Consider the following 23,171-nt stretch of genomic DNA (forward strand, 5'->3'; position numbering starts at 1 on the left):
ACCGTTCCTGGGTGCGATTTTTTCCCCCTTTTTTTTCCTTCCCTTTTCCCCCCACCCCCAACTTTGCTTTTTTTGTGAATGAAAAAAGGAGGTCGTGAGCGGTCCCTGGGACTGCGGCGCTCGGCGTCTTAAGGCTTCGCGCGTGCGGCGGCCTCGCCCGGCGTCTCGCTCTCCTGCGCGCCGTCCGCAACCTCCGCAGCGCAGCCGGGCGGCGGCGCGGCCCAGCGGCCTGAGGTCCGAGCGGCGGCGCGCAGTCCGGCTCCACAAGCCTCCATGACATTGGGCGCCCGGGGCGCGCGGAGATGCTGATCCGGAAGAGGCAGTGGCTGCAGTGCAGCGCGCGAGGCTGCTCACGCGCCGCGGTCCGGCCTGGGCTCCTGTGCCAGAGTTTCTGATCGCACCCGAACCGGGACCCCAGGAAGCTGAATCCCCGGCACAGAGCAGCGGCGTCGGCGGCGCCCCAACTTGCACGCGAGGAGTGACCCCAGACATCTCACTAAAATGAACGTGCTTAGCAGGAAGAGATGTGTTCCCTACACTAGAAATTACCCCGTCACATGTAGTGGTGTAAGTACATGATTGATTTCTGTTGTGGCCGGGTTGCAAGCAGCCTCTGCAAATGCCACCTCGCCTTGGCTCAGTCCAGCGCCCTCCCCACTCCTGCATGTGCCCCACCTGCCTCCCCCCGCCCCCGGTCTCCACTCTTCCCTTGGGCTCTTGCTGAGGCTGCTTGGTTCAGAGGGGAGAGAAACTCATCTTTCTTGGGTGTTTTTAGCGAAAAGTGTATGTTTTGCATTGGCGTGGTGTGCCCCTCCCCCTTCTCTATTTATTTCATTAAAAAATTGTATGTGCAGGGCAGCATGTCAGGTGGAAAAATAAGAGGTTAAGAGTGGTAGAGGTGTATATTTTTCTTTCTTTTTTTTAAAAGTCAGTACAATTGGAGTCTTTGATGACGGTTGTGGAGATGTTTCTTTGAAGTCAACTCCACTGTGGTCTGTCCAGCTGAGTTTTGGCAAAGTACTGGTGGAAATGTTGAGCTTTGTTTGTTAATGTTTGGGTATCCTCGGATTGGAAAGGTTTATCCTGTATTTAGGCTTCTGTTTCTGTTAACGTGATCATTCAAGATCCCCTTGGGCCTTGCTTTACGTTTTCTGCGTGGGGAGGATCCACCCCTCCACCTTCGCCCATATTACAATGTCAGCTTCCCAGTGGGAGCTCCTTTAATTCCGAATCCAGCCTTCCTCTGCTCCTCTCCTCCAGATTCTCCTTTTCTAGCCATATTCCTTGATTTTTACTTTCATTTTCCCGATTTTCCTCCCTTTCACGTTTTTTTGTAAGATGCAAGATGTGGGATATTGGTTGCTAGGAGACAAGCCAGGCTCCCAGGGAGATTGTCGTTTCCTTGACAACCAGACTAGGGCAGCCACAGATGAACAAGCCTCCTATCAGCTGTGGGAGGGAAAGGGGGGCTTTTGAGCTCTGCAAAGAGTGTGTGTAGGGGTGCGGGGGTGGGATTGGGAGCCCTTGAGGTTTGTGGGTAATCTGAGCACACCTTTGAATCTGTCCAAAGAACTGGGAAAGCGGTTGTGCAGAGGGCTGTTTGTGAAGAGGGGAGTGGTGATTTGGGGACAAGAGTTGGGGGAGGAAATACCAGTGACTTTGGGATTGTCAAGGAGTGGAGTGAATTGGAGGTTGTGATACCCAGGTCAGGGTGGTTGGTCAGGAGTCTCTGAAGGAATGGGGTTGAGACAATTGTGAGCAAAAAGTCTGAGTCACTGGAGAAAGGGGTGCCAGAGGGGCAGTGGGGAAGTTCACTGAGTGGTTTATATCATCATGCATCAGCAGCAGTCCAGAAAGTAGTAATATTCTAGAGCAGACATTATATTAATGTTGGCATGGTGTCTCCATGACAGGATCCTTGTTTAATAAGATAGGCCCGATTAGACAAAAGTTCTCCTGGCTTAATTGGGCCAGCCTGTATCTTAAAGAAAGATATAATTACACATGATATGCAATCTAGCATTATATAATACTATATTACATAAGAAGACAAATGCCTTCTTTCACCCAGACTCTCTTGGCATGAGTTTACCAAAACTCAAAAATTTTCTTCCAACACCATCATACCCATTTTCTGGAGGTAGAGACTGATGTCCACAAAAAGTGAAGAGCTTTGCCTCTTTCTAGATAGGACAGTGAAGCTTGCTGTTGCAACAGGGATGATGATGACCAAAAGAGGGGAGAGCCAGTTGGTGAGTGTGTGAGAGAAGTGGGAAGGGGCAGCCAGAGAAGGGATGGGCTGGAGTGTTCAGGTTAGACAGCAATTTAGGCAGGCTGCTTCCTGTATCACTCTCCTACCTGTTGGCTCGCTGTCCCCTCCTGAACTCTGGAAGCAAAATCACAGTGTGTGTGTGTGAGTGCTATGTCATAAAGCAGCTGAATTTGGACACGCCCCTCGATTTAAGATCCCAGGCCCCTCCTCTGTGTGTCCCTCTCCCGTTTGCTTCCAGACCTACATGCTGGAAGGAGTTCTGTTGCCCTCTGGGTTTCTGTCTTCATAGGTGAGATTCCTCCTTTCTTTGTTTCCTTCTTTCCTTCTTTCTTTCTTTCTTTCTTTCTTTCTTTCTTTCTTCCTTCCTTTCTTTGTTATCCATCCCATAAAGCAGAAACCACACCTACTTGGCTCTGCCTGGTACCCACACCTCCCTCATCTGTCTAACTTGAGACTAGGAACTGTCAAGGAAGTTTTTATGTTCTCAGTTCAGAAGAGAGGAGAGGAAGCTATAGCAGTTGCCTGGTGGACAGGACCAGGAGGGAGAAGGATGTTGCAGATAGTTGCTGCACAGACTGGATCAGAGCTTGGTGGAGACCCCTTGGAGTGGAAGGGTCCAGATCCTGTAAAATTCCAAGGAGGGTGATGAGCTTGTCTCATTGAAAAGCCCTTGCTGCACTTTTTGCTTAGGTTGCTGAGCTGCATCCACTTGCCCAAATCCCAGTTGCCATGTTACTTGAGTATTTCAGTTCTGCATTCCTGCATGTTAGCATCTAGTTACAGCCTGCCAGGGAGAGCTCCTCTGCTGCTGCTGGCGCCTTGGCTCTGGACTTGATGGCTCAGCAGTAAAGTGCCTGGGCAGCCTCCAGGACTCCTCTGTGCTCAGCCTTTCTGTACCTGGGAAGGCTTACTCCAGGTGGCTCTAGCCCAGAGATGTCTCACGGTACACAGGAATGAGCAGGGGGCAAACTGATAGCCCTAAGCGCACCTACCCTGCCCCTTCTCCCTTCCCATCCTGTTTACCCCTTCTAGAAGGATAGGTGCCAATGGAGAGACTGTCCTCAGCGTCTCCTCAAACTGAGGGCCTCAGCTTAACCACTGATACCACACTTTAACTAGAGAAGTGCCTCTGTCCATCTGATCCATTACTCTCTGGGATGGACATACTACTTCTCTGCCTGCCACCAAAGGAAACTGAGGCAGCAATTTAGGCTAAGCTTGACCCTGAACGTCCTCCAGCACCCAGTTACCCACACAGACAGTTTGTCTAGCTTCTCCTCAGAGAGCCAGAGAAGTGGGACTCCAATCTAAGCCTCTTCCTCTGTAGGAGGTTGGAAGGAGGTAGACCTTACTCTTGAGAGCTGGTTGTGGGATCCTGCAGGTAGCCCAGATAGGGGATGGGAAGGCCCATGGACCACAGAGTGTATTGCTCTGGGCTAGGACTCCCTCCATCCCCATCTGAAGTCTTCAGCTGAGCAGACAGGTGGGCAAGGCATCAGAAACAGAGTAAGGAGGGGAGGCTTGTGGATTCGGCAGGTACATAGAAGGCCCCCTACTCAGAGAGGCTGCCAGAAAAACCTCTCCTAGCCCATAAAAGAGGCTAGGGTAGGAGGGTGGAGGTGAGCAGGCTGAGTTTTGGAAACCTACCATATGAAAGGGCCAGGGGAGAGCTGCTGCCCAGCCCCGACATGTCCATTAAATTTTAAAGTGACTCTGCATTGGAGCATGCTGGGAAGGGGTGGGACCTGGCCCCAAGTCTGCTTCTCTCAGCTGTTTGTTCTGCTGCTGCTACAGTCCCAGGGAAGAGGAGGAGAGGATGAGAGAGCTACCACGCAGATTCCCTCTCTCTGGGGGAGTGCGGATGGGACCAGGCACAGGGGATCTCTCACAGACTGCCTTCATCCAGAAGCCCAGCTGCAGGATGGTGGGGGTCCAGAGGGAGATAAGTCATCCATCTGGTGGCATTGTACTGCTCTGCCTGAATGAGCTCCTGTCTCCTAGAGCCCCTGCAAAGCTACTTCCCTGAATGTTGCCCACTCCTCCCTCTTCACATCAACGCTAATGCTTGGCAAGGTCGCAGACCCAGTGGAGGAGGGCTGCTTGCACCGACCCTGGTCCTCAGGTATAATAGCATGCCTGATATCGCCTTTACTGCCCCTCAGGTCCCAATTAATGGATTCTGACATGGATTATGAAAGGCCAAACGTAGAGACCATCAAGTGCGTGGTGGTGGGGGACAACGCCGTGGGCAAGACCAGGCTCATCTGTGCCCGGGCCTGCAATGCCACCCTCACCCAGTACCAGCTTCTTGCCACCCATGTGCCCACAGTGTGGGCCATTGACCAGTATCGAGTATGCCAGGAGGTAAGACCACAAAGGCCCCTTGGTTGGATGTCCATGCTATATATCTTGAACTGTAGCTTGGTGTCGCTGCAGCTCATGAGCGCCCCCTAGGGGTGGGGCAGAGGTGGATGAAGTAGAAGGAGCCCCTTGAAAGAAATCTGAAGAAAGTCCAACCCCCAGGGAGGTATCTTTGACCATTTGTGTTTTCATTGGTGTCCTGGTTAGGGCTTCTATTGCTGTGATGAAACACCACGACCAAAAGCAAATTAGGGAGGGAAGGGTTTATTTAGCTTACACTTCCACACCTTAAGGAAATCAGGACACAAACTCAAGCAGGGCAGGAACCTGGAAACAGGAGCTGATGCAGAGGCCACGGAAGGGAGCTGCTTACTGGCTTGATTCCCCTGGCTTGCTCCACCTGCTTTCTTATAGAACCCATCCCGAGAATGGCACCATCCACAATGGCTTGGGCCCTCCCCCATCAATCACTAAGAAAATGACCTCCTGTTGCTGAATCTTATAGAAGGATTTTCTCAGTTGAGGTTCCCTCCTTTGAGATGACTAGCTTATATCAAGTTGACATAAAACCAGCCAGCACAAATGGGTAAGCCGGTGGCTAGGAGTCTAGCTTTGGCTGGGCACCATGTCCTGTGCAAGCGTAGCCCAAAGTAATAACATTTCCTTCTCCAACAGTTAGTGTGCTCTTTTGAGGTCTCCCCCGCTTCTGCTCAGCATGGAGACTCCCCTTGTTATTGAGTCTCCAGAGATTTCAGGTGGACTGCAGGTTGTGTGAGACACATATGCCAGCCCTGTCCTCGTCATCAGGGTTGAGCTGGCATCTACCCCCAAGAGCCATTGTCCTGTCTACCCCCATGCCCAGGTGCTGGAACGCTCCCGAGATGTGGTAGATGATGTCAGCGTCTCCCTGCGCCTCTGGGACACATTTGGTGACCACCACAAAGACCGGCGATTTGCTTATGGAAGGTAAGGAGTCATGCAGGAGACTTTTCACTCCATTCTAAGGAACTAAGTAACTCCCTGCAGTAGAAACTGTGAGAAAGAATGGATGGTGGGTATTCCCTGGGACTGGAGGTGTTGTGGGCTTGGAGGCCTGGTTTGAGTCCCAGCTCTGCAACCTACTGACTCTGAGCATTTCTGGGCTGACTTTTCTCACTCTGAGATGATGATCATTTATTTCTTCCTTTTTTTTTCTTTCAATGCTGGCCATTGAATCTAGAGCGTCATGCATCATAGGCAAGTGCTCTACCACTGGGCTACGTATATTTCTAGCCCTTTGTAAAGCAAAACAAGCAAAGAACTTTATTTTAAGACAAGGTCTTCCTCAGTTGCCTAGATTGGCCTTGAACTAACGGTTGCCCAGGCAACCTTGCACTGGAAGTTTTCTGCCTTAGCTTCCCAAATTTTTAGCCTATATCACCAGGCCTAGTAAAATAGTAATGTGTGTGTGTGTAGATGTGTATATTGGCATATACACGTTTGTGAGTGCGCAAATTGGAGGGAAGGGAGTCTTGCACCCGTGTGTGTAACTGTGGAGGCTAGAGGGCATCCAGGATGTCTTCTTCTACCTTAGGTTTTTTGTTTTGTTTTGTTTTTTAAGACAGGGCCTCCCTCCGCCCCAGACAGGATTTCTCTGTGTTACAGCCTTGACTGTCCTGAAACTTGCTTTGTAGGCCAGACTGGCCTTGGACTCACAGAGATAGATACACCTGCTCTGCCTTCCAAGTGCTGGGATTAAAGGCATAGGCCACCAGGCCTGACAAGACAGGACTTTTTACTGAATCCAGAGCACACAGTTTTTGCTAGTCTCGCTGGCTAAAGAGCCCAGGGATGTCCCTGGAGATACAAATGCGTACAGCCATGCTTGACTTTTCAATGTGTATGTATGAGTACTGAGGATCTGAACTTAACATCTTCATGCTTACATAAAAATCATTTACCCTCTTAGCCGTATCCCCAGGCCCAAAATGATAATTTTTGACTCATAAGATAGTTATAAGGCCAAATGGATTTTTGTGCTCTAAATGCCCATGTAAATTATAGTTACAGTTAATTTACATTATGTAGCAGATAGTGAAAATGGGTTCATAAGACGGGGTGGGCTGTAGCTGAGGGGGCAGGAGCAGCCAGACATGTTTTCCTCTTTTCAGGGGCAGGTAACTTTTCTCTCCCTCTCCCCAGATCTGATGTGGTGGTTCTGTGTTTCTCCATTGCCAACCCCAACTCCCTCCACCATGTCAAGACCATGTGGTACCCAGAAATCAAGCATTTCTGCCCCCGAGCTCCTGTCATTCTGGTGGGCTGCCAGCTGGACCTGCGCTATGCTGACCTGGAAGCTGTTAACAGGGCCAGGAGACCCTTGGCTAGGTAGGGGTGCGGGTACTCAGGGAGAGGGAAGGGGCAGGGGGCAGGGCATCGCTGTGGCTCCCTGCTCAGCCCTGAAGGAGTCCCACTGACCCTTACATCTCTCCACCCATGCTCATTCATTCATTCACTCACTCACTCACTCATTCATCCTTCCGTGTCATTGTATACCATCGCGGGAACAGTCCTGTGCTATATTCTGGGAAGAAAGGCATAAGGAAAAGACGTGTGTGAGAATATTTGTAGGAAAGGGCCTTATAATTTTGTGATGCTAATATAGTTGTCTTTTCATATCATGAGCCATGTCTGTGGGTTCAGCCAACGTGAATGGGAATGTCCAGACTCCCGTCGCCCCTGTCATTATTTCCTAAATGAAGCATGACAACAACCATAGCAGTGGTTCTCAACCTTCCCAGTGCTGCAACTCCTCAGTTCAGTTCCTCATGCTATGGTGACCCTCGGCCATAAAAGTATTTTCGTTGCTACTTTGTAACTATAATTTTTGCTACTGTTATGAACCATAATGTCAATAGCTGTGTTTTCTCATGGTCTTAGGTGATCCTTGTGAAAGGGTCATTTGACCTCCCAAGTGGATTTCTCAAGTTGAGAAACACTGAACTATAGCATAGCACTTATATTGCATAAATAATCTAGAAGAGTTTTAAAAGAATAGTAAGGATATGCGCAGTTAATGTAACTATAATGACATTTTATATGAGGGACTTGATTTTCCACAGATTTGAAATCTGAGGGGGATCTTGGGACTGATCCCCTTCAGATACTAAGGGACATCTGTGAGTAGATGGAAGGGCAGATGTTGAGTAGCCCCTCCAGCCTGTGAAAGAATGGCCAGGCTCCCTGCACCTCCAACCAAGCCTGTTTTCCCTTCTCGCACGCCCCCAGGCCCATTAAGCCTAATGAGATCCTCCCTCCAGAGAAGGGTCGGGAAGTGGCCAAGGAGCTGGGGATCCCTTACTACGAGACCAGTGTGGTGGCCCAGTTCGGTATCAAGGACGTCTTTGACAATGCCATCCGGGCTGCACTCATCTCCCGCCGTCACCTGCAGTTCTGGAAATCTCATCTGCGCAATGTGCAGCGGCCTCTACTGCAAGCACCCTTCCTGCCCCCGAAGCCACCACCCCCCATCATCGTGGTGCCCGACCCCCCCTCCAGCAGCGAGGAGTGCCCCGCCCACCTCCTGGAAGACCCGCTCTGTGCGGATGTCATCCTGGTGCTGCAGGAACGCGTGCGCATCTTTGCCCACAAGATCTACCTCTCCACCTCCTCCTCCAAATTCTATGACTTGTTCCTCATGGACCTGAGTGAGGAGGAGTTGGGGGGCCCCTCAGGGCCTGGGGGCCCCCACCCAGAGGACCACCGGGGCCACCCTGAGCAACACCACCATCATCACCATCACCACCATGGGCGGGACTTCCTGCTTCGGGCAGCCAGCTTTGACGTGTGTGAGAGTGTGGATGAGGCTGGGGGCTCTGGTCCTGCTGGCCTCCGGGCTTCAACCAGTGATGGGATCTTAAGAGGTAATGGAACAGGGTACCTGCCAGGCAGGGGCCGTGTGCTCTCTTCCTGGAGCCGAGCTTTTGTGAGTATACAGGAAGAAATGGCAGAGGATCCTCTGACCTTCAAATCCCGGCTGATGGTGGTGGTGAAGATGGATAACTCCATTCAGCCGGGGCCCTTCCGGGCTGTTCTCAAGTACTTGTACACAGGGGAGCTAGGTGAAAATGAGCGGGACCTCATGCATATCGCCCACATTGCCGAGCTGCTAGAGGTCTTTGATCTACGTATGATGGTGGCCAACATTCTCAACAACGAGGCCTTCATGAATCAGGAGATCACCAAGGCCTTCCATGTTCGCCGGACCAACCGGGTGAAGGAGTGCTTGGCAAAGGGTACCTTCTCAGGTATGGGACATTCTTAGAAGATAAGGGTTCTCTCAAGGAAACTTTCTGAGGGGCCTGAGTTATCTCTTTAGTATTGGGAGTTGGCTTCAGCTCCCAGTGCCCTGGAAATATGGTTGTCCTCCTGCTCAAGCCAACAGCTTGATTGTCTACCGCCTATTACACATAGAAGTCAGGGGGTAGTCAGGACCCAGTGACTGCCCCTGGGGCTGGTTCTCCGGCATACCCACTGTGTCCTTACATGATGCCTCTTCTCCTCCTGGACAGATGTGACCTTCATCCTGGATGATGGGACCATCAGCGCCCATAAACCCCTACTGATTTCCAGCTGTGACTGGATGGCTGCCATGTTTGGGGGGCCATTTGTGGAGAGTTCTACCAGGGAGGTGAGGCTGGAGATGGGAAGGGAGAGGATGGGAGAGACATTTACATCTTTGAATTTGAGACACCATCATTAATGGAACTTTCCTCAGTATCGGTCATGTTCTAAGTACAGTGATGGTCTCAAAACAAGTTTATGAGATGCTTCAAATAGCCAAAAGTTTTTCAATATCCCAGGAGAGGGAATAACACTGTCTTAGTAGTTTGGAAAACTCATCCATATATATCTCATTTCATTTACCCAGATATACAGATAGTAAGCCGAACCTGTTATATGCAGGAAAGGGATGCCCTGAGAAGTTATGTAACTTGTACAAAGTTATGCAACTAGAAAAAAAGAGGGTAGGTTTAGAACTCAGGATTGACAGGTCCTTGATTCCTTAATTAAACTCTGTTGCTTCTCTGAGACACACAGAACCACTAGAAAAGTCCGTGTTCCAAGCTGAAGTCAGCAGTGTCTTCAAAGAAAGGTTTTATTTTTACTGAGCTATGGGGAGACCAATAGATCAGGAGATAATGGCATTGAAAAGGGGTTTGATATAGATCCCAAGGAGGGGGAATGTACCCCGTGGGGCCACACAGGGAAGATCAAGAGTCAGCCAGGAAGTGGAGGTGGAGGTGTCCTGGTTATCTGATACCTGGCTCTGGAGTGATTGGAGCAGGAAACGGTAGACTGGAGTGTGAGTTTGGCAGAGAGGCCCACTTGCAGGCAGCTCCTTTGCTAGCTCTAGGAGCTGGCTGGCTAGGCTGGAAAGGACCAGCCAGGCCCTAGGTGTCAGCGCATCAAATACATAGTATAAAAGCATTTACGAATACAGACCCCTTTCTCTCTGGTCAGTGCCCATCCCATCCTTCTCCTCCTCATTTGCCAGCCTCTCAGGTACCAACTCAGCCTAGAGTTGGAAGAGGTTTGTTGGCCAGCCCTTAGGAATGTTCTCCTGTGTCTATTCCCTCTTTTCATTCTCTCAGACAAGCAGGGCGCCCCAGACACAGCCCTTGGTGTTTTCCATCATCGCTGTCTCCTGGACCATCAGGTGCCCGTCACTCTATCTTATAGTTAGTTTGTAAGATTCTACTTTGCACCGATGTATACAATTCAAAGTATCCCCATGTGGTTTTCACATCTGGTTGTAATTTCTTTGGAGAGCAGGGACATGGTCTTTGACTTCTGCCAGGTACCTTGGCTGCCCTCCACCCCCCTGCTCAGTTCCTACCCCTTAGACCATGCTCACCATATCCTCGACTGAAAACCTGAACTACGAGCAGCCAGCGATTGCGCTGGGTAAATTAGAATATGAGCTCCCTAAGGTTTCTGGAAAGGAAGGAGAAAGGGAAAGAGGAGCAGAGTGCTTAAGAGCTGAACTGGTCTCTGAAGTGGGAACAGAAGTTGGACATACAGGATATGGGGCCAGGATTTTTCCCTGGGCATTTCTCAGCACCATAGACACGTTTTAAATCACCACCCGATTTCCAGCCAGTCCAGAGAGACTCGCATTGATGAGAGAGCAGGTTTTGTTTCCCTACTGCTCTGAAGGGATCCCACAGGCCCCAAGCAGCAGTGCCGAGCAGCCAGCTGGTTCCCTTTGCTCATTCTGTAACCCACTTTAGCTGCAGGCACCCGGGACTCAGGGGAGTAGCTGACCCAATGGCCCCTTCAAGCTTCCTCCTGCTAGCGTGGCTTCAGGAAGATGTCATGAATCTAGGTCCCTTTAGAAGACACCAGAGCCCCACTCACTAACCCTGTCAGGTCACCGAGGCTGGGTGCCAAGGTTATGGGAGTTCCCTAAGAGGATTCAGGAGCAACCCAGGAGGCTAGTTGGCTGGAGGCGACTAGCCCACCAAGTGAGGTCTTCACCTGCTATGTCGGGGATGTTCTGGGCCGCCTTAGACATCATGCCCCTGCTTGCTTTTCCTACCCTAGGTGGTGTTTCCATACACGAGCAAGAGCTGCATGAGGGCCGTGCTGGAGTACCTCTACACAGGCATGTTCACCTCCAGCCCAGACCTGGATGACATGAAGCTCATAGTCCTAGCCAACCGCCTCTGCCTACCACATTTGGTCGCCCTCACAGGTAACTAACAGTAGTGTGCCTGGACCTCCCTGGGGCAAGGTCATGGCAACCCCAGGGAGTGACTATGTATCTTTTGTTACCTCTCTGCTCCTGAGGGCAGACTGGGATGCCAAGGGAAAAAGTGCTCTTAGGATTCAGTCTGCTGGGGGCTGGAGGCATGGCTCAGTGGTTAAGAGCACTGGCGCCTCTCTCAGAGGACAAGGGTTCAATTCCCAGGTCCCATATGTAACTCCATTTCCAGGGGATCCAACACCCTCACACAGACAGACATGGAGGCAAAATACACATGCTCATTAAAAAGAAAGAATTCAGTCTGCTGATGTGTGTAGATTGGTCTAAGGACACAAATGTGCAGTGGTGGGTGGGGTCACCTTGGAGGTCTGGTGACATCACAAAATGGTCTCTACAGGTGGTGACACTTTGACCTTCACACAGGCAAGATCAAGAAGTCACAAGGAATAGAACATATTCTGCTGTTTGTTTCTTCTCCTGGTCAGCTTCCCGTTCTTTTCTTCTTCCTCTCCTTCCTCTTCCTTGACGTCACCTTTTCTACCTCTTCCAGAAACATAAAGCAAGCACTGAGTAACCCCTTATAGTTCCTTGTAAGGCTTGTGAAAGCTGGGCCCGGCGCTACAGGCTGTAATCAGAGCTAACCAGAGGCAGAGACAGAAGGAGCCTGAGTTCAAGTTTTGCTTGAGCTGCAGAAGTTTAATTGCTCTGGGCAGTTTAGCAAACCTTGTCTCAAAGAGACATAGCAATGGGGTTGTGGCTCAGTGGTGGTACTTGCCTTCTTGTGAAAGGCCCTGGGTTTAGTTCCTAGAGTCACACACACACACACACACACACACACACACACACACACACAGTGGGGGAGGGGGATTTGAGAGCCATAGCTCAGCTTTTAAAATGAGCCAGTCCCAGAAGCCCTCAGGGTAAAGGAAGATCCGGGTGACTGGGAGATGCAGCAGTAGGCACCCAGGTTCCCTCAGTGGGAAGGGGATCTAAAGATGGAGACCCAGGCAGGCAGGTGGCTTCTGTTGATGCTGGGGTTGGTGTTTATGTTGCTGTTGACTTTGATCCTAGCGTTAGCATTGCAGTCAAGATGGGTCAGGAGAGGGCAGAGAGAAGAGCCTTAGAACTTGAGTCAGGTTTCAGGCAAGGGCCAGTGTCAAAGCTGCTGGAACCCTAGGCACTTTGTTAAGATTAGCAGCAGATACTAGGGAGATAGCAGTCCTGTAATGACAGAGGAATTACAGGGGACGTGTCAATCACAGGAAGAACACAGGACTCATTGATCAGCCCAGGATATTAAGAGCCAGGCCTGCAAGGGGAGTCCAGTGACCCAAGAGAGAAGCAAGGGCTGTATCTGGGGGTTGTAGTTATAGCGCCCTTAGGTGCCCATGGAAAAAAGGTGTGATCTTTCCAGAGACCACAGCATTTCTAATTCTGACATGGAGTAATTCCATTTTTAAAAAACTCTAAAGTAATTACCTCAGGGAAAAACTAGACCCATAAAGGAGTTCTTTTCATTAGAGCAGGAATTGGAAGCAAGTCAGAGAAGCACCCTTGGTTAAGCCCACATAGGTAATTTTCCCATGGCTGCCGTTTAAAATGTCAAGCTGCACTACCCTGTGGAAGGCCTTTCAGAAAGTAACATCTAATTACTTTTACCCCTGGGAAGGATCTGTGAACATTAGAAAATGTGCACTAAAACATGAGTATGTGCCTTGTTAAAGGGTCTGCGAGAGATGCTGAGTTTCGGGTGGTTGGTGAATGTACAGAAAATGTGAGTGGCTTTACATTTTTTGAGGCTATCAAAATCCTTTTCTAATCTTGATGGATGTCAGGAACTTGAACCTCCCTGGCCACACCAGAAGTTCACACACACACACACACACACACACACACACACACACACACACACTGTTACAGTTCCTCTCTTTTCTGTTGAGGAAACCACACCACCCATTACTCTTCTCTTAGAGTAATTCTTACAGACTCACTTCCTTACACTCTATAGTTTTATCATCCAACCATGCTTCCTTTAAATATTATAGCTTGATTTTATTTGTGTGTGTATTACTTTTTGAATTTCATTTAATCAGTGAGTTCCTGCCCATTAAAAAAAAGAATCTTCCTAAAGTTATTTGTTGAAAAACAAATTGTCATAGTTTGTTTTCTGCTGCTGTGATTTAAAAAAACTGACCAAAACCAACTTGGGGGAGGAAGGTGTTTATTTAGCTTACAAGTTGCAGTCCATCAGGGGAAACCATGGCAGGATCTGAAGTGGAGACTAAGATGGAATTTTCTGACTTGCTGTCCATGACTCGCTCAGCTTGCTCTTATACAACCAGGACCACCTGCCTAGGATTGGTTATGCCCACAGTGGGCTGGGCCCTCCCACATCAATCAGTAATGGAGAAAATGCCCCCACAGACATGCCCCCGGGCTAACCTCATGGAGGCATTTCCTGGATCCAGGTTCCCTTGTTGTGGAATGTTACTTTAACTATGCAGAGGTGTGCTACATTTGTTTAATTATGGGAAGGTATGTTGCTCTTTCACCTTGCCTGCCTAAGACACCTGATTGGTCTAATAAAAACCTGAACTGCCAATAGCTAGGCAGTAGAGAGATTGGGGGGGGGCTGATGGGTAGAGAGAATAAATAGGAATCTAGAGAAGGGAGAAGAGAATGAAGGAGAAAGGTGGGTAGAGGCTTGGCGCCAGGCAGGCAGGCAGCTAGCTGCCATTCAGCCAGATACAGAATAGGACATACAGAATGAAAAAAAGATAAAAAGCCCCGAGGCAAAACTAGTTAATTTAAGTTATAAGAGCTAGGGGGACAAGCGTAAGCTAAGGCTGAGCATTCATAACTAATATTAAGTCTCTGAGTCGTGATTTGGGAGCTGGTTGGTGGCCCAAAAGAAAGCCTGCTACATTCTCTCTTCCCAGGTTGACTTTAGTTTGTGTCACGCTGACAAAAAGTAGCCAGCCTACTCCAACTCTGGTCTTTTTAAAATACATTTATTTATTGTGTGTATGTGTGGTGGTCTGAGGACAGCTTTTGGGAGTTGGTTCTTTCTGTGTGCTTTGGGGAGCAAACCCGACACTGGTCTTCTGGTCTTGCAGTTTTCTGTGATCTAGATTTTTACTGACTAAATTACCTTTTTCTTTTCCTTTCTTCTTTCTTTCTTTCTTTCTCCTTCCTTTCTTTCTTTCATTCTTTTTTTGAGATGGGGTCCTCTGAAGGCTAAACTTGCTTCGTACTCTGATCTTTCTGTTTCCATCTCACAAATTCTGGGATTATAGTTGTGCACCACCCCACCTAGTTTGTGTGGTGCTGGGATGGAACCCAGGGCTTCATGCATGGTAGACCAGTACTCTACCAACTGAGCTAGAACCCCAGCCCCCATTATTCCACGTTCATGGTGTAGTTAATAAAATTCTCTCCCCACCATATTTCTTGTAAACTGGCATTCAATTTAGGTTCTATATCCTGGTGCGTGCTTAAAAACAAACAAACAAATAAAACCAACTGCTTTATAGGTTATTTCTCTTCATCAAGAGACAAAGATTGCCTGGTTTTCTTTTTTGTGGTTTTAGTAGCTATTGAGTATCACTGCCTAAATCTATCAACTAATTGGGTGCTGCAAAAAAATGCTATACCTTCTTCTGCAAAGTGATACACAGCCATCACTTATTGTTTGGTTACCCAGGAATCGAGTCTGTAGGAAAGACAGTAATACTTGGTCCTTTCCTTCGCTGTATAACTTTTTGAAATGCAACTCTTTCCTCCCACTTTTGAGGGCAACCAATTTCTGTCTGAGAGAGAGAGAGAGAGAGAGAGAGAGAGAGAGAGAGAGAGAGAGAGAGAGATAATTTTTAAAGCATTATCATGAACAAATTTGATTGGTTTCATTTAATTGTATTTATTCTGTTTGTTTATTGTTTTTAAGACAGGATCTTAAAAAGCCCAGGCTGGCCTTGAAGTTGCTATGTGGCTTAAGCTGGCTTTGAACTCCTGATCCTCCTGCCTCATCCTCCAGAGTGCTAGCACTGTAGGCATGTACCACCACAACGAACACATTTATTCCTACTGAAGTTCAAATATTATACCTTTAACAATAGCAGTCTCTTCATGTTTACTCTAGAGTCCTTGGCTTCTGTGCTATCTGGAATGAAAAGATGTCTTAGCTCCACCCTGTACCTTTCTGCCTCCATCCTGGACTTAGCATTTCTTCAGAGCACCCTGGTTTCTTTATGGTGATGAACCCAAGACCTGGACATGCTGGAAGTCCTGGTTTCTTTCTTTCTTTTCTTTTTTTTTTTTTTTTTTTTGGTTTTTCGAGACGGGGTTTCTCTGTGGAGCTTTGGAGACTGTACTGGAACTAGCTCTTACAGATCAGGCTGGTCTCGAACTCACAGAGAACCTCCTCCCTTGCCTCCCGAATGCTGGGATTAAAGGTGTGTGCCACCACCCCCAGCTTGAAAGTCCTGGTTTCTTATAGTTGACAATGGAAATGCTAACTGGTCTTGTGATACTTCCTGTTTCCAGGCCTTTCCTGTGGGAGGAGCTAGAAAAAAAAGAACTCATCTTTTAAGGATAAAATATCTCATGGGCTCATTCTGATACTTTTCATTAAATTCAGGACCAAGCGAGTTTATTTCCTTCATATAAATGTTTTACTGTAAACTGGAAGACTAATGCATCATTTATTAATAAAATTTAAATTAGTATAAGTAAAAAGGTTTAACCCACAGTTCCAGATCAGAGTTCTCAGGCTGTTTTCATATCAACAAGCCCCAGACTTCAGGCCCTCTTCATCGGTGGCTGAGGAAGGAATGGGACTGTGTCATATCAGACTATACGGTGGGACATATGTACTCTGAAAAGACCTCTTAGTAGGCTTCGCATCTTTCTCATTTCCTATCCCTACCCCCCTGAGGTCTTACCCCCGGGCCAGTTTCCCTCCAATAGGAACAAACTTAAAGTCTCCCTTGGCCTTTCTGGCCTGTTGGGACTTATCCATGGCCTGATCAGTTTGCACCCCTCCCTGCAGCAGGCCCCTGACGTGGTACAAAGCACTGTGGGTCCATTTCCATGTGTCTTCAGCTGATTGGTGGCTGTTTGTGTGTGTCACAGAGCAGTACACAGTGACGGGGCTGATGGAAGCAACCCAGATGATGGTGGACATTGATGGGGATGTCCTTGTGTTCCTGGAATTGGCACAGGTATCACAGTTGGGGAAGAGACTGGCAAAGGTTGACTCCAGGCTCTGTCTGCCCATAAGCAGAGTATAGGGTTCTGGGAGGTGATGGTTGGGATGGTGTACAGCCTTGGCTTGCCAGCTGGGCAGAGTTTCTATCATCTTATATACCAGGAAGCAACTAGAGAACTTTTGGATATCTGCAAAGACAGCTGGCCATGAGATGGAGGGGCCGAGACCACAGGTCATCAAAGGGTACTCCAGAATAGGGTGGGGGGAGGGGGTACTGAGGATTGCCCCTCTGAAGTTAACTGCCTCCCTCCTTATTGCCAAAGGAGTCACAGTGCTAGGAATTTGGTCTTTGAGTGTGGCTGGTGCTGGGTTTTCTAAACTTGGCTGCCCATTTCTTAGCGCAGACTGTTTTGTCTGCAGATGCCAGAGGAAGGGCACGCGGGACAGATGCACACATGCTGGTGGCGATTGGGGGCTGGTAATGGGGCCCAGGAGCCCACATCAAGCATTGTCCTGCTCAGTGCTGGGTTAACTCGCTTGTGGGGGGAGGGGCACTTTATGACTGCAGAGCATCTGCGGGCACTGCCCAGTGCTGCTGCTCCGTAGGCCCCTATGCAGAGTCCCTGCTCCAACAGGAATGCGTTTCTGTGCCATCCACAGTTCCATTGTGCCTATCAGTTGGCCGACTGGTGTCTCCACCACATCTGCACCAACTACAACAACGTGTGCCGCAAGTTCCCCCGAGACATGAAGGCCATGTCCCCAGGTGGGTCTCTGTGCCAGCCCCAGCAGCCTGTGCAGCAGGAGCTAACCTGGACCATGGGCAGGGTGAGCTTACTGCTGACCTGGGGCTACCTCCTAACTCAGCACCGCTTACATTGTGCTCTAGAAAACCAGGAGTACTTCGAGAAGCACCGATGGCCACCAGTCTGGTACCTGAAAGAAGAGGACCACTATCAGCGTGCACGGAAGGAACGCGAGAAAGAGGACTATTTACACTTGCGGAGGCAGCCCAAGCGGCGGTGGCTGTTCTGGAACAGTCCCTCATCACCATCCTCCTCAGCAGCGGGCTCGGCGTCCCCGTCCTCCTCCTCGGCTGTGGTCTGAGATGCTGCCACCCTCTTCCGATCCCGCCACTGTTGTCCTCATTAGCCCTTGTCCTTCTGCTCTTCCTTATCATCCTCTCCACCCAACAGGGGACGAGGGAACTCACCTAAGCAGGGCCCTAAGGGCAGAGCCATTCTCACCAGCCAATGTGGCTCAGGCCAGGAGGAGCCCGGCCCTGCAGATCAGAACAGGGTCCACCACCTACAATTCCAGGCAGGGCAGGAAACCATCTGCCCCAAGGTGGGGAGCAGGAAAGAGCTCAGAGCTCTTGATATTTTCTCTCTGGACTTGACAATAGAGTCAGTGGAGGAAAGCTTCCCCACGTGGGCTTGTCTGTATTGGTCTCTGCTTTGGCCAGGGAGGCAGCTTCCTCCCGAGGAGATGGTCATGTTTTTTTTTCCACCAACAGACTTGAGGGTTGCAAGTACCTTGTGAGCACTGTTCCGTGGGCTTACTCAAATCCCCGCTTGAGAAGTCAGGGAGGAAAGGAGTCTGCAGGGCCCACGTCAAGGCTTCTGCGCTATGAGTTGTGGCTGCTAGGGAGTAAACTGCATCCTGCTAGCATCTTTTCAGGGCTACAGGCGATGCAGGCCTAGTGGGTGACAGCATTGATTCCGGGTTCAGGGTTGTAGGCAGTACAACGAGACTCTCCTACTTCCCCCCTCCTGCACTCCTCACATTTGGTCATGAATGTAGAAGGGTGGGTGCTGGGCTCAGCAATCCCATGATCCTCTAGGCCTCTCCCCCTGTCTCTGGGCTAACACTGCTTCTTATGGGGTGGGGCAAAAGCAGCCCAACAAATGACAATTCAAAAGAAAGTCACCACCAAGACCACTCTATCCTGTCCCCCTCATGCCCCAGCCCAAGAATGAAACCCTGAAAGAGACCCTGTAGGACTTGTACCCTCCATATCTGAGGATGCTGTTGCCTGGGACTCGATTGTTACAGGTTGCAAGGTTGCAGGGAAGGTTTTGACTTCCAGGCTGAAGTGGCTCTGGACTTTCCCATCTTGATGCAGGCTAGCCCCCTCTTCCAAGGGTGACTTCACAGGATGTATACAGAGCATGTGCTTTCGGGGACAGGGTAGGTGGGGTGGGAGTTCTGGGCACAGGTTAAATGCCAGCAAAGGACACACTGGGAAACAGGACACACGACCCAACCCGGTACTGGTTGAGGATAAAGGGAGGAGAAAATGTTAGTCCGGAGAGGAATCTTAAGTGACTAGAGAATGAACACAATAGCTTGAAACCCCCCCTGGGACAAACACCAGGCCTCAGTTGACCCTTCCCTTTTCCTAATTATGATCCATACTTCACCACCTTTTAGCATATTTTAGACTTAGGAGGTGAAGTCCCATGAGGCAGTGGGAAGTACTGACTGATTCCCCGGGACATGGATAGGCTGCTTGGGTCTGGGATTAAAGCAAACCCAGAAACAAATGCATCCTGCCTTGTCAGAGGGAATAGGCAGTAGCAGGTCTCACATAGTACTGAAATCCAGTCTGTGCCTGGAACGGCCAAGACAGCGGCTACCCTTTGGGTTAAGTCCTCCAGACTTGCCAGCTGGGGAAGTGCGTTGGGTGCTGCCCTCTGCTGGTTAGTGCGCCCTCCTGCAGCTGAGTTCTAACCGGCTTCAAGTGTGAAGATGAGGTGTCTATAAACACAGAAAAGGTGAGGCAGCCCCTCACCGTCTTTGAGGACAGAGTTAGGGGTACATCTCCTGGGAGTAATAAGTGGAGTCCATCCCTAAAGAGGAAGGGTAATTGGGTCTCCCATTCGAGCAACTTGGGCATCACTGGTGATGATGGACAGGGTCAGTGGGAGAATGTGAAGCTTTGTGGATGGTGGAAGCCCAAGGAAGTCCATGCCCCAACCTGGCCAGTTCACCCCTCAGGGACCCACCCCACCCCCACAGCTGTCAGAGCCAGTGTGCACCAGGTGGAGCCCTACAGCCTCCTAGGGCACTGAGTGAGCCAGGAGAGGGGAGGTGCATATTGTAGTCCCTTAAGACATGGGTGCTCTGGATTCCAGGGAGACGGAAGTAGCAGACACTCCAGCACGGGGCAAGCCTGAGGCATAAAAGCTCCCCACAAGAGGGGGGGGCAGTGACACAAGAACATGCTCCCCTGGACTATGTCACTTATGTCACGCAGTATTGTTTTAGAGGATGGGGGTGCAAACAAAAAAACCCCACACCTTTTTATATAAAGGTTTCATATTTAATTTGGTCATGAATTCATAATACATTGAGTATTTTGTACCTAATGGCATGCCTTGTTTTATTTTATGTCACCAACATGTTTCCAAGGGCAGGCAAGAAAGGACATCAGATGTGAGGGTGAAACCCACAGCTATTGTTGGGGCCGGGTACAGAGCCCAACAAACCCTGATGTACAATTCCAACATCTGCATACAGGTACAATGAATGCTTACACTCAGAATAACATAACCAACACTGATCAGAAGAATACCCAGAGGTGGGGGGGGGGGGGGGTGTCTCCCTCCCTCCTGAAGCTACATGGATGCCACAGCAACAAGACACTACAGAATACCTGGAAACAGCCATCTCCAGGCACTGTCCTGTTGTGTGGCTAGAATATTCTGGAGAAGGTTTTGGCAGAAGGAGGGCTGAAATAATGAGGACTTAAGAGGATTGCTCAGTGGTTTAGAGCACTTGCTCTTCCAGAAGACCTGGGCTCAGTTCCAAGCACCCACATAGTGGGTCACAACCATCTGCAACTCCAGTTCAAGGTCATCAAATGCCACTGTCTGACCTGTGTGAGCACCAGGCATGTCATACACATATATGCAGGTAAAATACTCATAAAATAAAAATTTTAAAACTCAAAATATAAGAATCACAAGAATAGATGAAGGCCAGGTACTAGGATGGAGGCCATCCTAGTCTGCATGGTAAGTTCAAGGTCAGCTCAGGCTACATATATTTTTAGACTCTGTCTCAAAAACAAATTAGTTTTAAAAAAATAGAATAGGGATCCATACAGGATGAAAAAAAAATCTGGATGTTCCAGCTTTCCAGAAATCCCTGTCACAGTATTTTAAAAATATTCATGGATATGGTTATGCACACATGGAATCCCTGCTTTAAGGAGGCTGAGACGGGATGACTGCAAGTGAGGGCAGTCTGGGATTCACAGTCAAGACCCAGACTCAAAACCCAAACCTGGAGAACTGACATTGCAGTGTTTACAGAGGGCGTGCATGCTCAAGGATGGATTTCTGTGCCCCAGCGTGGCCCAGGGCTAGATTCACTAGAACCGAGATTCCTGAGTTACTAGCATTTCACATTCATATGCACCATCCCGGAGAGCATGCAGGCAGGAGGGGCAAGTCTCTGTGTCCTCCTCCCTTGATCCCAGCCACTAACATGAAATGCACACCAGCTTATGGGGCACCTCTAGCCTAACCTATCTCCCATCTCCTCACCCCAGCCTCAGAACCAATAGTATAGCATTATAAAGGAGGACTCATGAAATTGGCTTGCATGCCTGGAATCACAGAGCCTTTCAGTCCAAGAAATGGGGAGCCCCAAAATAAGAGGAGTCAAAGATATCGCAAACCAAGGTTGGTGGTCTGAGACTCCATGGAGAGTCATTGGGGTTGACTCTATGTGGAAAGGTCAAAGGGGAAGGATGTCATTAGTGATGGTGGCAGCAGCAGACAGTTGTGAAGAGTTAAGCCTGCAAGCACTGGCTGGCTGCCTCCTCCTCTCTTTCATTCCATTCATGCCCCCAGCCTACTGGACAGTGCTACTCCATCTATGGCAAGTCCTTCCATCTCCGTTGCTGCCCTACATGTCAACCCTTTCTGGAAATGCCCTTACAGACACACCCAAAAGTGTGCGCTACAATCTCCTAGGCACCTTTCAATTTGGATTTTAAAAATTGTGTGTGTCTGTGCTCGTGCCACACCACATATACAGAGGCCAGTAGACAACTTGGAGAAATCTGTTCTCACCTTCCATCATGTGGTTTCTGGGGTTAGAACCTGGGCCATCAGGCTCGGTGGAAAGCACCTTTATCTGCTGAGCCATCTCTCTGGCCCAGCTCCTCTCAATCTAATCAAGATTATCCATCACAAATGTCATATCATGGACCAGTCATGTCCATCAGTGTGGATACAACATGTAAGTATTTATATATACTTTTTTTTTTTTTTTTGGTTTTTCGAGACAGGGTTTCTCTGTGGCTTTGGAAGCTGTCCTGGAACTAGCTCTTGTAGACCAGGCTGGCCTCAAACTCACAGAGATCCACCTGCCTCTGCCTCCCGAGTGCTGGGATTAAAGGCGTGCGCCACCACCGCCCGGCCAACATGTAAGTATTTATATATACTTATAAAGTGCTAAACTCAGTGATTTATAAACTGGGTTTTATCACAGTTGCAAAGAACTTGCTCAACATGAACTATGACCTTCATCTACTACCCAGAACGATAAGACAAAAACAAACAGAAACATAAAGTTGTAAAACTTAAAAGATCCAGTTATCCACACCTAGACAGATCAAGTATACATAAAAAGGAGGACTGGAACCCAAACTAAGAAGAATCCAGAAGTCCAGACTGGAACAAAACAGAAGTTGCCTTTTTGGGATCTCAGAGGCACTTGGAGTAAGGATGCCACTGATGCCCCAGAAGGTGGTAGGAAAGGCGGCAGAGGATGAGTCACCACAGATAGTACTTTTTATGTTCCCTATGTGTCCAAGTCAGCAAACTCACTTGAGGAAGTGAGAGATCTGGACACCTGGGAGTCAGATGTTCAAGACAGGAACAAAGGCAAACTAGGATGCTGGAGATGCAGTCTAGTGTTTGAGTGTTTGCCTAGTGTTCAGGAGGTATGGGTCCAGCTTCTGGTATGACAGTACAATAATACGATACAATAAATACAGAAAAATAAAATTAATTCCAATGACACTGAAGGGCCTGTGCAGCTTCCTTTCACACAGGTCTATACAGTCCTGGCTGTTCTGAGTTCACCATATAGACCAGGCTGGCCTTGATCTCATAGAGATTCTCCAGTCTGTGTCTCCTCAGTGCCGATATTGAGGATGTGTGTTGTCAAGCCTGGCTCTGCTGTAGCCTTCTGATAAATGAACTTCCCAGATTTCACTGCATGGTCTTCAATTGTGTCCCGGGCATACCTCTCTCCTATGGTTTCCAAGGCCTCTAGGAGACTGTTGATGGAGGCGCTCCGGCCTGTTTGGTTGAGCCATTTCATCAGCATTTGGTACAAGGCATCTTCGGGGACCTGTGTTACAGCTCTGACCATTTGAATGTCATTGTCTGTGAGGCCCATCTGCCGCATGAGGTTGTTCCAGGATTTAAAGGGCACAATATTCGAACACTGATTGAAGATGAGCTTCAGGGCTGGGTGTCAGAAAACATTGGGGACAGGTTAGCTGCAAGCCCATTACAGAGGATGGAGGACCCTAAACCAGATCTAGAAGGCAAGGGTAGGAC

The 23,171-nt window shown here is 49.1% G+C and overlaps 2 protein-coding genes across 2 annotated transcripts in view; one reads left to right on the forward strand and one right to left on the reverse strand.

The window, feature by feature from the left end:
- Rhobtb2 (Rho related BTB domain containing 2) lies at window positions 1-19,958 on the forward strand. The gene is made up of 10 exons (XM_005071016.4): window positions 1-567; window positions 4,435-4,636; window positions 5,496-5,599; window positions 6,815-7,000; window positions 7,901-8,919; window positions 9,184-9,302; window positions 11,219-11,369; window positions 16,512-16,600; window positions 17,248-17,353; window positions 17,477-19,958. The coding sequence occupies exons 2-10, from the start codon at window positions 4,445-4,447 to the stop codon at window positions 17,692-17,694; spliced, it is 2,184 nt and encodes a 727-aa protein (XP_005071073.1). The 5' UTR covers window positions 1-567; window positions 4,435-4,444; the 3' UTR covers window positions 17,695-19,958.
- Window positions 19,945-23,171, reverse strand: part of LOC101833926 (tumor necrosis factor receptor superfamily member 10B) — a 23,887-nt gene continuing 20,660 nt past the window's right edge. The window contains exon 8 of the mRNA XM_013114016.3: window positions 19,945-23,078. Coding sequence (XP_012969470.1) covers window positions 22,714-23,078 — 365 coding nt within the window. The 3' untranslated portion in view covers window positions 19,945-22,713. The remainder of the gene's footprint in view (window positions 23,079-23,171) is intronic.

The sequence above is a fragment of the Mesocricetus auratus genome, unplaced genomic scaffold, assembly GCF_017639785.1.
Source record: "Mesocricetus auratus isolate SY011 unplaced genomic scaffold, BCM_Maur_2.0 Super-Scaffold_2245, whole genome shotgun sequence".
Taxonomy (NCBI): domain Eukaryota; kingdom Metazoa; phylum Chordata; class Mammalia; order Rodentia; family Cricetidae; genus Mesocricetus; species Mesocricetus auratus.